The sequence below is a fragment of the Mus musculus genome, chromosome 16 (genome assembly GCF_000001635.26).
Source record: "Mus musculus strain C57BL/6J chromosome 16, GRCm38.p6 C57BL/6J".
NCBI classification, from domain to species: Eukaryota; Metazoa; Chordata; class Mammalia; order Rodentia; family Muridae; genus Mus; species Mus musculus.
The window spans coordinates 14426525-14445764 of NC_000082.6; the positions used below are offsets into that span (position 1 = coordinate 14426525).

Below are 19240 nucleotides of genomic sequence, written 5' to 3' on the forward strand. Positions count from 1 at the left end.
GCTTCATTTCTGAGTTTGTTAATTTGGATACTATCTCTGCCCTTTGGTTAGTCTGGCCAAGGGTTTATGTATCTTGTTGATTTTCTCCAAGAACCAGCTCCTGGTTGTTGGTTCTTTGTATAGTTCTTTTTGTTTGCACGTGGTTGATTTCAGCCGAGTTTGATTATTTCCTGCAGTTTACTCCTCTTCCATCTTTTTGTTCTAGAGCTTTCAAGTGTGCTGTTAAGCTGCTATTGTATGCTCTCTCCAGTTTGTTTGGAGACACTCAGAGCTATGAGTTTTGCTGTTAGGACTGCTGTCATTGTATCACATTAGTTTGAGTATGTTGTACCTTCATTTTCATTAAATTCTGAAAAGTCTTTACTTTTTTAATTTCTTACTTGACCAAGCTATCATTGAGTAGACCATTGTTCAGATTCCATGTATATGTGGGCTTTTTGCTGGTTTTGTTTCTATTGAAGACGAGCTTTAATCCATAGTGATCTGATAGGAGGCATGGGATTATTTCAATCTTCTTATATCTGTTGAGGTCTGTTTTGTGACTGATTATATGGTTAATTTTGGAGAAGGTACCATGAGGTGCTGAGAAGAAGGCATATTCTTTTGATTTAGGATGAAATGTTCTATAGATATCTGTTAAATCCATTTGATACAAAACTTCACTGTGTCCCTGTTTAGTTTGTGTTTCCATGATCTGTCCATTGATGAGAGTGGGGTGTTGAAGTCTCCCACTACTATTGTGTGGGATGCAATGTGTGCTTTGAGCTTTAGTAGAGTTTCTTTTATGAATGTGGGTGCCCTTGTATTTGGAGCATAGATGTTCACAACTGAGAGTTCTTCTCAGTAGATTTTTCTTTTGATGAGTACGAAGTGTCCTTCCTTAACCTTGTTGATAAATTTTGGTTGAAAGTCAATTTTATTCGATATTTGAATGGCTACTCCAGCTTATTTCTTGGGACTATTTGCTTAGAAAATTGTTTTCCAGTCCTTTACTCTGTGGTAGTGTCTGTCTTTGACACTGAGGTGCATTTCCTCTGCAGCAAAATGCTGGGTCCTGTTACGTACCCAGTCTCTTAGTCTATGTCTTTTTGTCTTTTTTATTGGGGAATTGAGTCCATTGATATTAAGAGATATTAAGGAATAGTGAATGTTACTTCCTGTTATCCCCCCCCCCTTTTAAAAAAATTTTATTGTTTTTGGTTTTTTGAGACAGGGTTTCTCTATATAGCCCTGGCTCTCCCGGAACTCACTTTGTAGACCAGGCTGGCCTCAAACTCAGAAATCCGCCTGCCTCTACCTCCCAAGTGCTGGGATTAAAGGCGTGCACCACCACTGCCCGGCTACTTCCTGTTATTTTTGATGTTATTTTTATGTTTTTGTGGCTATCTTCTTTTGAGTTTGTTGAAAGAAGATTACTTTCTTGCTTTTTCTAGGGTGTAGTTTCCCTCCTTGTGTTGGAGTTTTCCATCTGTGATCCTTTGCAGGGCTGGATTTGTGGGAAGATATTGTGTAAATGTGGTTTTGTCATGGAATATCTTGTTTTCTCTATCTATGGTAGTTGAGAGTTTTGCTGCTGGGTATAGTAGCCTGGGTAGCATTTGTGCTATCTTAGTGTCTATATGACATCTGCCCATCATCTTCTAGCTTTCATAGTCTCTAGTGAGAAGTCTGGTGTAATTCTGATAGGTTTGCCTTTATTTTACTTGACCTTTTTCTCTTACTGCTTTTAATATTCTTTCTTTGTTTTGTGCATCTTGTGGTTGGTTTTTATGTGACAGGAGGAATTTCATTTCTGGTCCTATCAATTTGGAGTTTTGTAGGCTTCTTATATGTTCATGGGCATCTCTTTCTTTAGGTTCAGGAAGTTTTCTTCTACAATTTTGTTGAAGATATTTTCTGGCCTTTTAAGTTTGGAATCTTCACTCTCTTCCATACCTATTATCCTTAGGTTTGGTCTTCCCATTGTGTCCTGGATTTCTTGGATGTTTCGGGTTAGGAACATTTTGCATTTTTCATTTTCTCTGACTGTTGTTTCAATGTTTTCTATGGTATCTTCTGCCCCTGAGATTCTCTCTTCTATCTCGTGTATTCTGTTGGTGAGGCTTGCATCTATGATTCCTGATCTATTTCCTAGGTTTTCTATCTCCAGTGTTGTCTCCCTTTGTGATTCCTTAATTGTTTCAATTTCCATTTTTAGATCCTGGATGGTTATGTTCAATTCCTTCACCTGCTTTGTTGTGTTTTCCTGCAATCCTTTAAGTGATTTTTGTGTTCTCTCTTTAAGGTCTTCTTCTTGTTTACCTGTGTTCTCTTGTATTTCTTTAAGGGAGTTATTTATGTTCTTCTTAAAGTCCTCTATCATCATCATGAGATGTTATTTTAAATTACAGTCTTGCTTTTCTGGTGTGTAACTTGGGTTCCCTTGGTGGGAGAACTGGGTTCTGATGATGCCAAGTAGCCTTGGTGTCTGTTCCTTGTGTTCTTGCACTTGGCTTTTGCTATGTGGTTATCTCTGGTGTTAGCTGGTCTTGCTTTCTCTGACTGTGGCTTTTGTGCTCAGTTTACAAGCCTGTGTGTCAGTACTCCTGGGAGACCAGTTCTCTCCAGGAGGAATTTAGTTATGGAGAGCTACAGTACAGGGTCAGCTCTGGGGTGCAGGTGGAAACCAGAAGGATCCTGTCCCCAGCTGTTCCTTGGTTCTTGTGTCCTGATGGCTCTGGGAGGTTCCTTCTTGGGCCAGGAATTTGAAGAGAAATGGTGGTCTTACCTGTGCTTGCAGGTGTGTAGGCACTCCTGGGAGACCTGCTCTTTCCTGTTGCTATTTTTGTATATAGCTCTGTGGCACAGGATCAGCTCTGGGTGCAGAGGGAAACTGGTCCCCTGGTGCTCCTCAATTCCTGTGTCCTGACAGTTCTGCGATGGTTCCTCTGAGCAGCAGTGGTGGTCCTATCTGGACTTACAGGCCTGTCTGCACTCGTGGGAGGCTTGCTCTCTTGTGGCACCACCTGGGTATGGAGCCCTGTGGCAGAGGACCTGCTCCAGGCACAAGCAGAAACGGGAAGGTTCCTGTCCCAGGCAGCTTCTTGGCTCCTGTGTCCTGAGGGTTCCGGGTCAGTTCCTCTGAGCAGCGGTGGTGGTCCCACTCAAAGGCTGTCTTCACTCCTTGGAGGCTAGCTCTCCTCTGGCGCTGTTTGGGTTTGGAGCCCTGTGGCAGAGGATCAGCTCCAGGTGCAGACAGAAACTTGAAGTCTCCGGTGTCAATGTTTTCTGTGGTATGTTCTGCACCTGTGATTCTCTCTTGCATTTCTTGTATTCTGTTGGTTATGCTTGCATCTATGACTCTTGATCTCTTTCCTAGTTTTTCCATCTCTAGAGTTGTCTTTTGTGATTTCTTTATTGTTTCTGTTTCTATTTTAGATCCTGGATGGTCATGTTCAATTCTTTCACCTGTTTGGTTGTGTTTTCCTGCAGTTCTTTAAGGGATTTCTTTAAGGTCTTCTTCCTGTTTACCTGTGTTCTCCTGTATTTCTTTAAGGGAGTTATTTATGGTCTTCTTAAAATCCTCTATCATTATCATGAGATATGATTTTAAATCAGAGTCTTGCTTTTCTGGTGTGCTGGGGTATCCAGGACTTGCTGTGGTGGGAGAACTGGGTTCTGATGATGCCAAGTAGCCTTGTTTTTTGTTGCTTATGTTTTTTGTTGCCTTTTGCTATCTGGTTATCTCTCATGATGGTTGGTCTTGCTGTCTCTGGTTGGAGCTTGTCTCTCCTGTGGACCTGTAAGCCTATGTCTGTACTCCTGGGGGAACAGCCCAAGCTACCGGTGCAGATGGGGACTGGAAGGATCCTGTCCCTTTTGCTCCGCTGTTCTTGTCCCCTGTGTGCTCCTCGCTGGTCCTGCCCTGGACAGTTACTGGAGAAAAAGTGGCTATCTCACCTCCGTGCTTGGGTGTGAGACCATTCCTGGGAGACCATGTCTCTCCTGGCAGAGCTTGTGTACAGAGCGCTGTGGAACAGCCCAAGCTCTAGGTGCAAATGTTGACTGGAAGGATCCTGTTCCAGCTGCTCCACTGTCCCTGTGCCCTGCACAATCCTGGCTGGCCCTGCTCCTTACGGTTATTAGAGAGAAATTAGGAGATCTCACCTCTTGACCCAGGAGTGATACCACTCTCTCCTGGCAGGATTTGTGCTTAGAGGCTGTGGAATAGCCTCAGCTCCTGGGTACAGACAGCCTCACTGAAGTTTCATATAGCGGTTCAGAGCTTGCCTGAACTCCCCTTACAGCAGCCAGCAGTAGCACACAGAGCTTGACACACCAACCACTCCAGTCTCCTCAGCTACAACATTGAACCAGTAGTCCTTCTTGTGTTTTTAACCTAAATATTTATAAAATTTAAAAATCAAACTTCTGTGTTTTTGTGCATGTGTGTAGGGAAGATGAGTGCTGTAGCATGCATATAGAGGCTAGAGGACAACCAGAATTCTCTCCTTCCACGTGTGCACTCCAGGGCCTGAACTCAGCTTGTCAGTCTTGGCAACAAGTGCCTTTGCCATTGAGCCAGAACCTAACCCTTTTCCAAAGGCTGCTAGTTTGGTGCTAGGGTTTAGCTCAGGAGCAAAGCATTTGTTAAGGTATGATATCCTGGGTTCTGTCCTTGTCACCATGAAGCTAAAAGATTGCCATTTGAGCAAGGTCTTCTTCATCACCCCTCTCTAAGACTGATGCCTTCATCCCTCTTTAATTGCACCCTTGGCAGTTCCCCGAGGCTGGTCCAGCTAGCCATCTGTTACAGAATGCAAACCTGTGCTATCAGCTTTCTTCATTGAGAAAGTCTTACAGGAAAGGGCTAGGGTGGGGTGATGATTCTGTAGTGAAGGACTCACGTTACAAGAACGAAGACCAACGTTTGATCTTTAGCACCCATGTTAAACAATAGAGCCAGGAGTAGTGGTGAGGCAGAGAAAGGCAGATTCATTGCCTCCCTGGCCAGCCAGTCTAGTCTAGCTGAGTTCCAAGGCCAGTGACAGATCCTGTTTCAAGAAACCAAGGTGGACAGTGCCTAAAAAATGGCCTCTACATGTACTCACATACACGTGCACATAAACATGTCTAAGTATAAACAATATTATCTGAACTAAACTGCTTATTTGATACCATAACTGATAGACTCCAGGGAACCAGTGACTTCTTCATACTAACTGATTGCAAGCTATGGCTTGTCAGTAGCCTAAGACCATGTGTCCACTAGCACTGTTCTAAAATTAGTTTTCTTTACTGCCTGTGTTTGAAATGCCATCTCTGGGAGGGAGTCTGTGGACAGTGTGTCCCTGTTCCTCAGAGGGACTAAAGGCTATCACTTAGTACCCTGCTGTTCACAGTAACAATCAGATCACATAGGAAGTTCTAAAGTGTGGATGCATGGTGTCCCTGACATCTTTGCTATGACAAGTCCTTTGCTTCAATGAGATCGTGGTGTGCATCTTTAGAAAACAGTGTCTAAGGGTATACATATTTAAAAATACCTTTATGAGGGCTGGAGAGATGACACAGCACTTATAAACACTTGATGAACAGTTCTTCCAGAGGACTGAATTTAGTCCCCATACCCAAAGTGGGCTGCTGACAGCCGTCTGGAGCTCCAGGGCATGTGATGTCCTCTGTATCCCTGTGGACACTCACATGTGTGCCACATGCACAGAGATACACACAGATAAATAAAAATAAGACAAATCTTTCAAAGAGTTTCATGTATTCTAGTAGAATTATACTACTCAATGCTCAAGACCCTGGGTTTGATTACAACTCTCAAAAAAGTGTCTTCTGACATGGGCAAGTCACCCATCCTTCCGTACCCTGTCAGCTGCCTCTTTCTCAGGGTCCACACTTTTCTCAGACACAGAAGCACCTTGCATTTCATTCTCTTTACTTTGACATAGTGATTGGAGGCACTGCAGAAGTCTTCATTGTTGAGGATTAGGTGTGTGGCGAATGGGGGTGTGTGACAAGGTTTACCTGAGCAATGTTCCACGCTTTAGAACTTCCTATGTGATCTGGTTGTTATGAACAGCAGGGTACTAAGTGATAGCCATGGCCCCTCTGAGGAACAGGGACAGGCTGTCCACAGACTCCCTCCTAGAGCTGACATCTCAGACATAGGCAATAATTACAAAACTGTAATTTTAGAATGTATGCGGCAGTACCACTGGACACATGGTCTTAGGCCACTGACGATGGGCCTGAAATACTTTTTAATAAAACGTTCTAGGCTGTTAATAAACATGCTGGCCTTCAAAGATCTTTTTTCCTTGCCTCCATTCCAAAGCCAGAAAGTACTGGAGAGAAGGATTCTGGACCTGCCTTCAAACCTGCCCCTTGGTTTCTGACTGAGTTGGGTATATGATACGTTTTTAATTGCCGTGACAAAAATCTCGGACAGAGGCAACTTAATGGAGGAGGTCTTGACTTTGATCACAGATGCTAGTCTACTATGGTTCCTAGGATAGTGTTGCTTGTGCGGCACACTGAGAGCTTTCAGCATGGCTCTCGTCCATCTTGGTGGATCCGGAAGCAAGGCCAGGCTAAGCTGGAAAGCTTACCCTTGAAGCCAGTATAGCTAGCTAAGCCTGGTGTCCCAAAGGCTCCATGTCTACATGGTACCATTTGTAAAACGGGGCTCCTAACACATGAGCCTGTGGAGGGGTTTCACCCTGAAACCACAGTAGCAGCAAAGGCTGAAAATGCTGGGCTCCCAGGAGTCTGCTGAGCCTTTTGGCAAGAAACAGTTGGAGCCAGTTGTCAGCGGGGACCTGGGTGCTGCCAAAGTGCCCAGTCTCTGCCTACATTAGGAGAAAATATGTGGTCTGTGCTATGGAGCCTTCCGCTGGCAGGTTCCTGGCTTCAAGGATGGGTGATAGCCACCTATAGTGATAGAAGACAGGTGTGGCGTACAGAGATGCCTTGCCTCTTGTTCTGGGGTTAGAGCCTAGGGTCTGTCACTCGGTGTTATTTTCTAAGCCAGTGTTTTGGATATTCTCTGGTGATCTGTAAGCTGCTTGCCTCTTATTTGGCCTGGATTCCTCTGTAAAGTAGTTTCCAGCCACTGGAGTAATGCTGCTATGTGGCACTCTATTGATCAGAGTTTGGCATGCAGATCAGCAGGGACTTAGCATACTGATATCTACATGGTACCTGTGTATAGGTGGGCGAATGAGTGACTCCCAAAACCTAGTAGTTCAGCTAACAGATAGATGTTATGTGACCACTTCCTGGAGAACATAAGATTCAGAGCCTGACAGGGAGACTGAGAGCAAACATGACTGGAAAAAGAGTCAGACTGGTGGTAGAACAACTTCTGTAAATCCAGTAGGCCCTGTGCTGACCAAGACTGTGGCTTTTATATTAGAGCTCGTTGGCTTTAGATAGTTGTTTTCTTCTTCTTCTTCTTCTTCTTCTTCTTCTTCTTCTTCTTCTTCTTCTTCTTCTTCTTCTTCTCTCTCTCTCTCTCTCTCTCTCTCTCTCTCTCTCTCTCTCTCTCTCTCTCTCTGTGTGTGTGTATGTGAGAGAGCGAGAGCGAGCACACTATGCATGGTGCATATGTGGAGGTCAGAGGACAGCCTGTGGGCGTAGGTTCTGTGCTTTCACATGAGTTTTCAGGGATGGAACTTGGGTTTTTAGGCTTGGTGGAAAGTGCGTGCCTTTGCCTGCCGAGTCCCCTTGCGGGCCCCTCTCCCCTCTCCAAGCTTTTCATATTTGAGATGTAGCTCCACGTGAGCATATAGTGTCTCAGTTTCTCTAGTAGATCTGAGCATGCTCAGCAAGGGTTTCCATTACCCACTAGGAGACCTCATACATGTTACAAGTTACTTCTGTTCTCTCATTCCACTGATTCTGGTACCCATCAGTGTGCTTCCTGCCTGTCGATTGGCCTGTTGGGAGCATTTAGTGCAACAGAATAAAGTACGTTGGCATTTTGTTTCTGTCACTTATGATGACACTTTTTGTTTCATTCAAGTAATAGTGTGTATAAGAATGCCATTCTTGCCGGGCGGTGGTGGCACATGCCTTTAATCCCAGCACTTGGGAGGCAGAGGCAGGTGGATTTCTGAGTTGGAGGCCAGCCTGGTCTACATAGTGAGTTCTAGGACAGCCATCGAAACCCTGTTTCGAAAATCAAAAAAAAAAGAAAAAAAAAAGAATGCCATTCCTTTTTATAGTGGAGTAGTTAATATTCCATTGTGTGGAATCTTTTTAGAGGATTTTGAGCCCATACTTTTTCATGAGAAAAAGAGGTAGGAAGAGGTTGATAGGTCAGTGTGAAATTACTGTTAGAAGGAAGCACAGTGCCAACAGGTGAAACAGATACTTCTGGGCCATTTGGAAAAGCTACAACAAAAGAATGTGGGTTTTTAAAAAAAATATTTATTTATTTTACACACCATATCTTTTCTTCCCTCTTGTCCAACCTGGCCTCCCTCCTGCCCCCATCCACCCTCCTACTGCTCCATGGAGGGATGGTGTGGGACCCGAGTTCATGTGTCAATGTATCACATAGTACATCATTAATCTGTACTGTTTTTAATGTGTGAGTTAAGAAATAAATTTTAATCAGTATCCCTATACTGGCACACACCTCAGCACTCAGGAGGCAGAGGCTAGCCTGCTCTATATAGTGAGTTCCAGGACAGCCAGGGCTACATAGTAGGCACATGTCTAAAAAAAGTTTAAAAAAAAAAAAAAAAAGAAAGAATAATCTACGAGGCTAATGTTCCAGGCTTCTTGAAAGAGCTACCATCTGGGACTGTTCATATGATAGCGTGTTGATGGGCTTTGGAGCACCGCCTCCCTCCTTGAATAATTTTTCTCAAAGTTCCTTGGGTTTGCTGGCTGGCTAGTGGCAGGTATAGCAGAAAACAGGTCTCCTTGCTGGTTGCATCAGACCCAGGCTTCCAGGAAGATATAATCCTTGGCAGCATGGCTCAGGGGAACTGGGCAAGTGTGTAAGGTGGAATAAACTCAGCCTCTTGGGTGATGCAGTAGAATTTGCACCCAGCACTTGGCTTGGTTGTACCTCATAGGTGTGTCAACTCTATATGGGGAGCAGAGCCCATACTCAGCCACAGAACTGATGTGTTCTGAGTGAATAGGTTCTGGTTTTATAGCCCACTGCCTTCTAGAAGTGATTGAAATGGCATTGATGTGCATGACTGCTTGTGCATGACTGCTTGTGTATGACTGCTTCTGCTTGGGTTTTGTCCAGGGGAAAGCCTTTGGTGGCTCCAGGATCAGGGCTTGTCATCTGTCCTATATATATGGTTTTCTGGATTGCTTATCCCATTTGTGTTCCAGAGGACCGACCCCCCCCACACACCCCCCCAAGGGGCCCTGTGGCTGCCCACTAGATTACACCAGGGAGGCTCCCATCTCAGAATTAGAGGAGGGATGTGCAGACCCACCAATCTGTCATGTGCCATGTGATATGGGGACTTTCTGGCTTTTGTTTTGTTTTTGAGACTGAGTCTCTCATAGCCCAGACTGGCCTTGAATTCCCTCTGTAGGAATGACTTGGCATTTCTGATCCTCCTGGTTCCTCCTCTCCAGTGTTGGGACTACAGACATTCACCACCGTACCTGCCTCATGTACTACTGGGGGTGAGCTCAGAGCTTCATGTATGCGAGGAGAGCCCTCCACCAATTGAGCTGTATTTTTGTACGTTTGGGAGTGGACCCCAGCGTTACCTGCATACCAAGAATACTTACATAGTGGCCAGGTGTTTGAAAAGCTGATCATCCATCTTTCTGGTCCATTCTTTACGATGCAGGAGTCCTGCTTCTGTACCTGCCCCTGCCCCTTTCCTATCTCCCTTGGGCTTTTGCCATTTTCAACCCTGTAGAGGGGGTTTGTCTTGATTGAATCCTCACCCCTTCCAGGGGTGGTGCAGCTGTGGCTCCTCCACCATTCAACACTTTGCTCTGTTTGCAGGTGGCCCTGTCAACCTTTGCTGTCTTTGTGACTGTGGATGAGAGAAATATCCTAGATGCAAAGAAAGCCTTTGTGTCCCTAGCCCTGTTCAATATCTTGCGCTTCCCACTCAACATCCTGCCCATGGTTATCAGCAGCATTGTGCAGGTGTGTATCAGACAGAGGGGGCCAAGAGGGTACCATAGGGGCTCTCAGAATCCTACCACGGTCAGCAGCAGCATCCTGCAGGGGTGTGGGGGACAGTGGGAACCAGGATTGGATGTGGGAGCTGTTGTCATTTTCTCATGGTCATTAGCAACATTGTATAGGCATGTGGGTGGCAAGGAAGCAGGAGGGGACATGTGCACTCCAGCCCATGGAATCCACAGATTTCTCAGTGCCATTTGGACCCAAGCTGCCCCACTGGTTTATTTGTGCAGCCTTGACCATGCTTTTCCAAATTGCTCATGCTGCTGTGTCCTAGAGAACTCAGTAGAGCCCTATGCGTGGATCCACTTACTGGATCCACTACCCCAGCATGGCTCCTCTCTCAGCAGTAAGGGCTCACTTGATTCTACTCTGAGAAAGAAACACATTTTCCTTCTTGGCACAGAATGTCTGGCTTTGTAGCCAAGGTTGGCCTAAAACTCCAGCCCAGATGGGAGATACGGACTTCACAGCAATACTTCCCTTTTAATCTCAAAGAATCTTTCTGGAATATTCTATGTTCCTCTGGCCTCTCTAAGCTGGTGTTTTGAAAAACACAGATCTTGGCCTACTTTTTCAATTTCATATTTTGCTGATGGGTCCTGATGTGCTTGTTGAAAACTGAGGACCTCTCTCCATCCCTCCTTCCTACTTTCATTCTTTCTCTACTGAAGGAATTTTTTTTTAAGCTAACCCAGACCCTTTGCCCATATGTACTGCTGCATGTATTGTCGTTCCATAATTAGGACCCAGAACCCAGTAATTTGTTGAGGTCAAACTCAGTCTGCCAGTGCAGAGGTGGCTACCTTCCAAATCCCATTGTAGGAGGAAGCCCCTACCTTTCATGTAGTGATTCCTGTGGACATCGAGTTTTATTCTAAGGCTGCACCAGGCTCAGTGTGGCAGGTGGCCCAGATGCTATCCAGGTGACACACCCTGTGCTTCTTCCCCAGGCCAGCGTGTCCCTCAAGCGTCTCAGGATTTTTCTGTCTCATGAGGAGCTGGAGCCAGACAGCATTGAGCGGAGGTCGATCAAGAGTGGTGGGTGCCTGTCTTCTGCCCACTTTGGCTCCTTATCCTGTCCTCCCCAGAGCTTGACTCTGCCCAGCTTGCCTAAAAGACCCAGGGTCCCACCTCTGCAGAGAGGGCAGAAATGGGGTTCCCGATTTTTGTTGTTCCCTCCATGCTCCTGCAGTGTGAGTGACACTTTGGGCTTTTCAGCCCAGGCCTTGGTTCTGCCCTGGTGGGGGATCGCCCAGTTTCTGTTCCTGCCTAATTCCGAGCACTCAGCTTCATTTTTCTCATCTGGATCATGGGAGTAAAAGTGCCTTTAATTGAATTGTTTTTAATTGATTGATCGATAATTTACTGTTGGGGATTGAACACAGGACTTCACATAGCTAGGTAAGTGCTCTACTCCTGAGCTACAGCCTCGGCTCACATTTTACTTTTTGAGACATGGTCTATGTTGCTCAGGCTGGTCAAACTTGGGGTCTTCAGTCTCCTAAATAACTGGGAGTTCAGGGCTGTGCTACCAGGCCTAGCCAGCCATCCTATGGATTTTTATCACTGGGTTTATTTCTTAGACTAGTTGATCCTTCTGACTGGCCCCTGAGCTGGGGTCTTGTATGGGAGTCTAGGCAGTTTGCCGTCACTGTTATTGGCACCAGGAGAGTTAAGCCTTTTCTGGCATGGGTGTTTAGTTAAAATACGACCACTGTATCATGACCCTTGGAGCAGGATCAGGGTCAACAAACTTGCCTGAGGTCCCCAGAAGGGAAGTTCTTGACTAAGATTTCTTGATCACCTGCTCTCCTGCCAGCCTTTGTTCTCAGGCCTCTGTGTGCATGTGCTTCCTACTGTAGTGGTCTAGTGTGGTAGCTCCAGGACAGTCTTGGCTCACAGGAGGGAAGAGATCCAGAGAGACTGTCCAGCTGGGAAGTGGTAGTCCTGGGGCTCAAACCGACACCTTTTGGCTCAGAGCCCAGAAAACAGAATTGATGACAGTACCTGGCTATTGGTGATGAGGTGCCAATGTATGTAGTACCAGGAGTCTTGTGGGCCGTTGTAGGGTGTGAGTGGTGACGTGCGAGTCACAGGTCTGCTGTTCTGTGAGGGTAGTAGCTGCTCTCCGCCGCCCTTACCAGGTTATCACACTGGCGCCCCTTGGGGTTCACAGTCCTTGTTGAGGACAGCTTTATGACTGTGGGTGGTGAGTAGTGCCCCTGGCATCTCCCTATGTCTCATAGTAGTCATCCCATTGTGACAATAAAAATGATCTTTAGGAACTTTCAAGTGTCCACTAGGAGGACAGTTGTTCCTTTCTGAGAACTACAGCCCAAGCAAATGCTGGGACTGTTTTCCATGGTTTTCTGTTGTCCATGGTTTGCTGGTCTGTATGGGACCAGCAAAGTAGACTCCAGACCCAGAGCTCCTACGGCCAAGCTGTACACAGTTCTCTGCAAGTGCCACTGAGCCACTGGTCCTGAGCAGTGCTTCTGTTGCTGAAGTGTGTAACCACTTTGCAGCCCGGCCTGTCATGTTCCCCTAAAGCTCAGGCTGCTGCCGCTCACCCGTGGACTGCAGCAGCTTCCGGCCAGTTCTTTGGAGTGACATGCCTAGCTTCCTCTTTTGTGAGGATACAGGCTCTGCTTAGCGTGCACCTTGGTTTGAACCTTACCACAGTGAGAAACAAGCCTTTTCCTCCTGGGGGAGCTGTGGTTAATTTCATTTAGCTACTAACCTCCTTGCTATGGCCTATCACTCTCTGAAAGTGTTTCTGGCAGCTAATTAAGGGACTTAAAAATTAGAGGCAGAAGCAAAAGTGCAGCCAGGGGAGAGAAATGGAGGCGGGTAGCATCCTCAGGAATCTGGGCCTTGTAATGTGGGCACTGGCCAAATGCCTCCCCTCCCCCACCTTTCTGCAGCACGTCCTGTTTCCTAGTAGCCTTCCAGTGGATGCTGGTTGATTGTCATGGAAGCAATAGAAACATTGATCTGCTAGGAGGGAGGTAGGCAGGGTGGAGTGGCTAAGGGAGGGGAGCAGGAAGGGAAGATGTCTTAGGATCCAAGAGCTGAGGGAAAAGACCCTGGTGGAGAGAGGTTTCCATGAGGCTGCAACTTTTTCTCCTTGACCTTGGCTCATACTCAGCCTTTCCAGCCTGAGAAATGGGAAGGTGTCCCCAAGCACTGAGTGACCAGCGAGGTTCTTCAGCCTCAGTAGTGGGCCAGAGTAGGGCATCTGCACATGGTGCACCTGTTGACTCCTGACATGTTGTCCCTTATGTTTTCCAGGCGAAGGGAATAGCATCACTGTGAAGAATGCAACCTTCACTTGGGCCAGGGGTGAACCTCCCACACTGAATGGGTAAGCCTGGGAGGTGGGCACACTGACACTGGCTCTAAATACTCTTCACCTCTGTGACCCCAACTTTTGCCTTTCTGAGCCTCAGTTTACCCATCTGGAATAAGGTCCAGTCACAACTGCTTAGGTTGTTGTGAGGAGCAGCTCAGAAGGTGCTTGGTATAGGTGTCCCTTCTGATTGTGACAGGAAGTCATGTTCCTGGGCCACAAGGGGAGTTTGGGGTTTGGGGCAGTGAGAAAGTCTGTTTTCAGGTAAAGCATGACCCAGGGTCTCAGGGGCCTGTAGAGCTCTGCTGTCACTGGGACTGGACTGGTGCCAATCTCCTTAAGGAATCCAAAACACAAGGCCAGTGGAACCTTTTTGGAACCACATTTGTTATGTGTGCCCCTAAGCAGTTGACATGGCAACTTGCCTGCTGTATTTTATCAGGCACAGTACAGACTGTTCAGAGAAAGGAGTCTCTCCCTTTCTGCTTCCACTAACTACTCAGAGTGTAAAGGCCTTTCTTAGGGCTAACTTAAATCCTGCCTCCTTTATTTGTAATGCTTTTCTCTTTCCTGTGCCAATACTCCACTGCCCACATCTTTCTGGCATCAGGATTCCTGGTCCTTTGATTTGCCACTTTGAATCTCCAGTCTTTTCTGTTTATCCTTTGACTCCCCTTAGCCTATAAGAATATCTTGGATATTCTTATATCCCTAGAAGAAGGGAGGAACTGCTTCCCTGGGTGTTCTGCGTAGGGTGGTCCCATGGCATTGCTCCTCACAAATGCAGCACAAAAGACTCAACAGCAATGAGTGTTTCAGGGGCTAGCGAGGGGACTCAATAATTAAAGATCCGAATGTGGTCCTTAGAATCCCTGTGACAAAAGCTAGGCATGGTGACACCGTGTAATCCCAGCATTGGGGAAACAGAAACAGGAAGATTCCTGGGGCTCAGTAGCCTGTTAGGTGAGTTCTAGGCCAGTGACAGACCTTGTCTTAAAAAAAAAAAAAAAGATGGATGGTACCTGAGAAATGACACCTGAGTTTTCTCTCTACCTTGCACTCCTATGTGCATACACAGAAGAATCAAACAGTTGATCCATATAGTTAGCCAGCTTTGAAACCAGTACCCAAGGAAGGGACCTTGCTTGCGAGCCTGGGATGCCCATGTGGCTGGCTGGTCTGGGCACGGAGACCAGTGTTCTGAGCTGTCAGCTGCAGAAGCAGCAGTGTTACAAGCCACTGATGACAAGCCACTGTGGCTGTAGAGCCTACAGCTCTATTTCTTCTTCTTCTTCTTCTTCTTCTTCTTCTTCTTCTTCTTCTTCTTCTTCTTCTTCTTCTTCTTCTTCTTCTCCTTCTCCTTCTCCTTCTCCTTCTCCTTCTCCTTCTCCTTCTCCTTCTCCTTCTCCTTCTCCTTCTCCTTCTCCTTCTCCTTCTCCTTCTCCTTCTCCTTCTCCTTCCTTCTTTCTTCCTTCTTTCTTCCTTCTTTCTTCCTTCTTTCTTCCTTCTTTCTTCCTTCTTTCTTTCTTCTTTCTTTCTTCTTTCTTTCTTCTTTCTTTCTTCTTTCTTTCTTCTTTCTTTCTTCTTTCTTTCTTCTTTCTTTCTTCTTTCTTTCTTCTTCTTCCTTCTTCTTCCTTCTTCTTCCTTCTTCTTCCTTCTTCTTCCTTCTTCTTCCTTCTTCTTCCTTCTTCTTCCTTCTTCTTCCTTCTTCTTCCTTCTTCTTCCTTCTTCTTCCTTCTTCTTCCTTCTTCTTCCTTCTTCTTCCTTCTTCTTCCTTCTTCTTCCTTCTTCTTCCTTCTTCTTCCTTCTTCTTCCTTCTTCTTCCTTCTTCTTCCTTCTTCTTCCTTCTTCTTCCTTCTTCTTCCTTCTTCTTCCTTCTTCTTCCTTCTTCTTCCTTCTTCTTCCTTCTTCTTCCTTCTTCTTCCTTCTTCTTCCTTCTTCTTCCTTCTTCTTCCTTCTTCTTCCTTCTTCTTCCTTCTTCTTCCTTCTTCTTCCTTCTTCTTCCTTCTTCTTCCTTCTTCTTCCTTCTTCTTCCTTCTTCTTCCTTCTTTCTTCTTCTTCTTCTTCTTCCTTCTTCTTCTTCTTTCTTCTTCTTCCTTCTTCTTCCTTCTTCCTCCTTCTTTCTTCTTCTTTCTTCTTCTTTTTCTCCTTCCTCCTTCTTCCTCCTTCTTCCTCCTTCCTTCTTCCTTCCTTCTTCCTTCCTCCTCCTCCTCCTCCTCCTCCTCCTCCTCCTCCTCCTCCTCCTCCTCCTCCTCCTTCTTCTTCTTCTTCTTCTTCTTCTTCTTCTTCTTCTTCTTCTTCTTCTTTCTTCTTCTTTCCTCCTCCTCCTCCTCCTCCTTCTTCTTTTCTTCTTCTTCTTCTTTTCTTCTTCTTCCTTTATTTTTTTTGAGATAGAGCCTTACTGTTCCATGTTGACTAGCTTGTAACTCATGCAGACCATGCTGGCCTCGAACTTACACAGATCCACCAGCCTCTGTCACCTGTCTCCTAAGTGGTGAGATTGAAGGTGTGCACCAGCACTTCTGTTCGTTAGCAGGCCATTGCAAAGCTGAGCATGGTGGTGTACACCTGTAATCTCAGCATTTGGGATGCAGAGGCAGGAGGAGCGGGAGTGGTGGATCAATCTTGCTTACATAGTGAGTTGGCAGCTAGCATGGGCTATTGTGAGACCTTACCTGGGATGGGGGTGGAAGGTTCTGGGGAGATGGCTTAGTCAATAGAGTGATTGCTGTGCAAGAAGAGGATCTGGATGTAGTAGTATGTGCTTCAGATCCGTGGAACTTACTGCCTAACCATCCTGGTATATTTGAAAAACTCTAGGTTAGTATAGACCTTGTCTCAAGAAAACTACAAGGCAGACAGACCCTGAGGATTAGTGTTGACCTCTGGCCACCCCAAGTATACACACATGTACACAAACATAAAGACAACAGTTGATAAGGCCATTCTGGAACTCAGCTCTGGTCTCTCTGCGCAGCCCCTCAGTGTTTTGAATCTTTTTCCAGACCTGGCCTGTTACCCTGGTCTTCTGTCTTCTGAATTTTCTCAGCCAAGTTGTCACTGGGGACAAAGTGTTGTGGTGTCAGATAGGCGAATACCCTCTATCAGTTCTCTTGGGTGACATGTAGCAAGCCCCTGGGCTCTGTGTTGCCTGGGCTTTGTAATACATTTACATTGGGCCCCTGAGGCCATGGCCCTCCTTGCCCCACACTCTTGGAGGTCTTCAGGTGTTGACCAGCACACCCTTGGCAGGGAGGGTATAGGACATTGTGTTATTTCAGGCTCCTCATTGTGTCCTTGCAGCATCACCTTCTCCATTCCTGAAGGAGCCCTTGTGGCCGTGGTGGGCCAGGTAGGCTGCGGGAAGTCATCTCTGCTGTCAGCCCTGCTGGCTGAGATGGACAAGGTGGAGGGACATGTGACTCTCAAGGTAGGATGGGGACCAGGATGGGGAGAGATGGTCTGGGAGGAAGGCTCAGCCCAGTGTCTCTTACAAACTGTCAAAAGAAGCAGCCATCTCGGCTCATCTAGGAAAGCAAGGTTTCAGTGACAGCCACTTCTTTCTTTGCTCAGTGCCTTGGCCAGTGTGACATGTGATAGCTGCTCAGTCAACAGGCCGTGAATGCTTAGATGTACTGCCGAGGAGTGCTTGTTCATGGCTCTTGCCTTCCTTCTGAATTTGTTTTATTTCACTTCACATGATCTCCAGCCCCAACCATTTTCCTGTTTTCCTGGCTGAATAATACACGAGGGTGTGTGTGTGTGTGTGCGTGTGCGTGTGCGTGTGCGTGTGTTGAAAGCAGAAAGGGCTGTTTGAGGGAGGAAGAAACCAAGAAAGGGAGAGGCACAATGGTGAATATGACCAAAATACAATGATGTATCTGCCTGAAAATGTCGGACAGAGGGAAGGAGGGGTAAAGACTCTGGAGGATCTCCCAGCATCCTGTCAGGGAAGGCTCCCCCAACCCCCGCTCTCACTTCATCCTGTGGTCTCTGGATAGAACCTTCTGGCTTCTTCTTTCTTTTGAATCTTGTAAATAGGGCATAACTTCAGTACTGATTGATGTGGCTGGAATAATCTCAGAACCTGGTGTAAGAAACACATTTTAAATCTTTAGTGTTACTTGAATTCTTAATACGGGCCTGGAGGGAAAGCGTGTGGCTTTAGCAATTCAAGGCCCAGCATGCTCTGAGCTGAGCTAAACTTTCTGTGAGTTGACGGCTGCTGTGAAAATGAGTCTCTTGGGACTTTTCTACAAGTGCTTTATTCCCTTGGAGGCCTTTGCCTGCTATGTAAATAAGATCCAGAGTATCACCAGCAGCCTCTGGAGCAGCTGGGGATAAAAAAACACAATACAACCCCAGCTATTTTGCTTGAGCCAGCTTGTGCCAGATGTGTTTGCCTGTACCTGCCTGTCATCTGCATCCCCTTCCCCTGAGAACTCGAGTGTGGGGATGTGGTCTTACGTCACTGTTTGATTTCAATCCAGATCTTCCCCTTGCTGGTTCAGTGCTCTTTGGAAGTAAGTGAGCAGCATCTGGGTCCAGGCAGATAGCTGCTGCTTCTGGATGTGCTCGCTTGTTTCTTCCAACATGCCCAAGGTTGACAAAGGGAAATTGTTTGTCATTAGATCCATGCTGCAGTCTGTTTCATAGTTCCTGGGTTCCTGCCATCCCAGGCACTGGTGCCCTGTGTCCAAGAACTATTTATAGCTGGTGATTTCAGAAAGTATATTGAAAGTGTTAGTTTTCCCCAGTGTCTTGGTAGACATGGCCTATGGCTGAGTATTTTTTGAGCTGTACAATTGAGGGGTCCTGACACTTGAGGCTCATAGAAACTGGAATGTTTAAATAGCAATTTGGTCTTTTTTTTTTCTGAGATTTTAGATACAGATTTAGGTCATTGATTTCTATTCCTGTAGTTTAGAATCCTTTGTGACTTTCTATCACCTTTTTTTTTTTTGATAAAGGTGGGCATGACACTAGCCATGTGTGAACTAATCCCTGACACCTGCTTTCCTGCTGTCCTGCTGTCCCATGAGTTGTCCTTGACCAGTCAAGCTGGCCTTTCTGTCCCTTAAAGGAGTTGGATTCTTTTGTTCCTTGTCTGTTGTTCCAGTGGATCAGTGCCCTCCTTTCTTCTTATCCTGGCTGTGTGTGTTTTGGGAAGTTGGTTCTTTTCACAGGCAGGTGTCTGCTGTTGTCTTTTTATCAAGTCTGTCTGTCTTTTCCACTGCCTGCCACACAGGGCTCCGTGGCCTACGTGCCCCAGCAGGCCTGGATTCAGAATGACTCTCTCCGAGAGAACATACTGTTTGGGCACCCCCTGCAGGAAAATTACTACAAGGCAGTTATGGAAGCCTGTGCCCTTCTTCCAGATTTGGAAATCCTGCCCAGTGGGGACCGCACAGAGATCGGTGAGAAGGTGAGTGTGACATGGGTACAGCTGGCAGCATCAGCTGCTGCTGTGTGACAAACTTTGTTGGGACCGCCTGTGAGTGGATTGTCAGGGACCTGCTGTCTCTAGCCTGTGGCTAAGCTCCTTTTGCCATGCTATGTAAGTCTGGCCAGGGTATCCACCATATGGCTCTTGGTGCTGTGGTCTTAGTTGAGGTGTCAGTCGCCATCTAAGTGGGAGCCTCTCACGTGGTGATGTAGAGTAAGAGAATAAAAGCCAAAGGTATGCTGTGCTTTGCCACATACTGTGCCACCCGCAGGAC

General features: G+C 46.3%; 1 protein-coding gene across 4 annotated transcripts in view; it reads left to right on the top strand.

The window, feature by feature from the left end:
* Abcc1 (ATP-binding cassette, sub-family C (CFTR/MRP), member 1) overlaps positions 1-19240 on the top strand; it is a 113426-nt gene that overhangs the window by 65072 nt on the left and 29114 nt on the right. For all 4 annotated transcript variants that reach the window (XR_003951767.1, XM_006521839.4, XM_017316888.2 and 1 more), the window contains exons 13-17: positions 9983-10129; positions 11122-11209; positions 13463-13535; positions 16824-16950; positions 18769-18945. Coding sequence is in view for 3 of the 4 variants with exons in the window: in XM_006521839.4 (XP_006521902.2) it covers positions 9983-10129; positions 11122-11209; positions 13463-13535; positions 16824-16950; positions 18769-18945 (612 nt within the window). In the remaining variant the exon portion in view is untranslated. The remainder of the gene's footprint in view (positions 1-9982; positions 10130-11121; positions 11210-13462; positions 13536-16823; positions 16951-18768; positions 18946-19240) is intronic.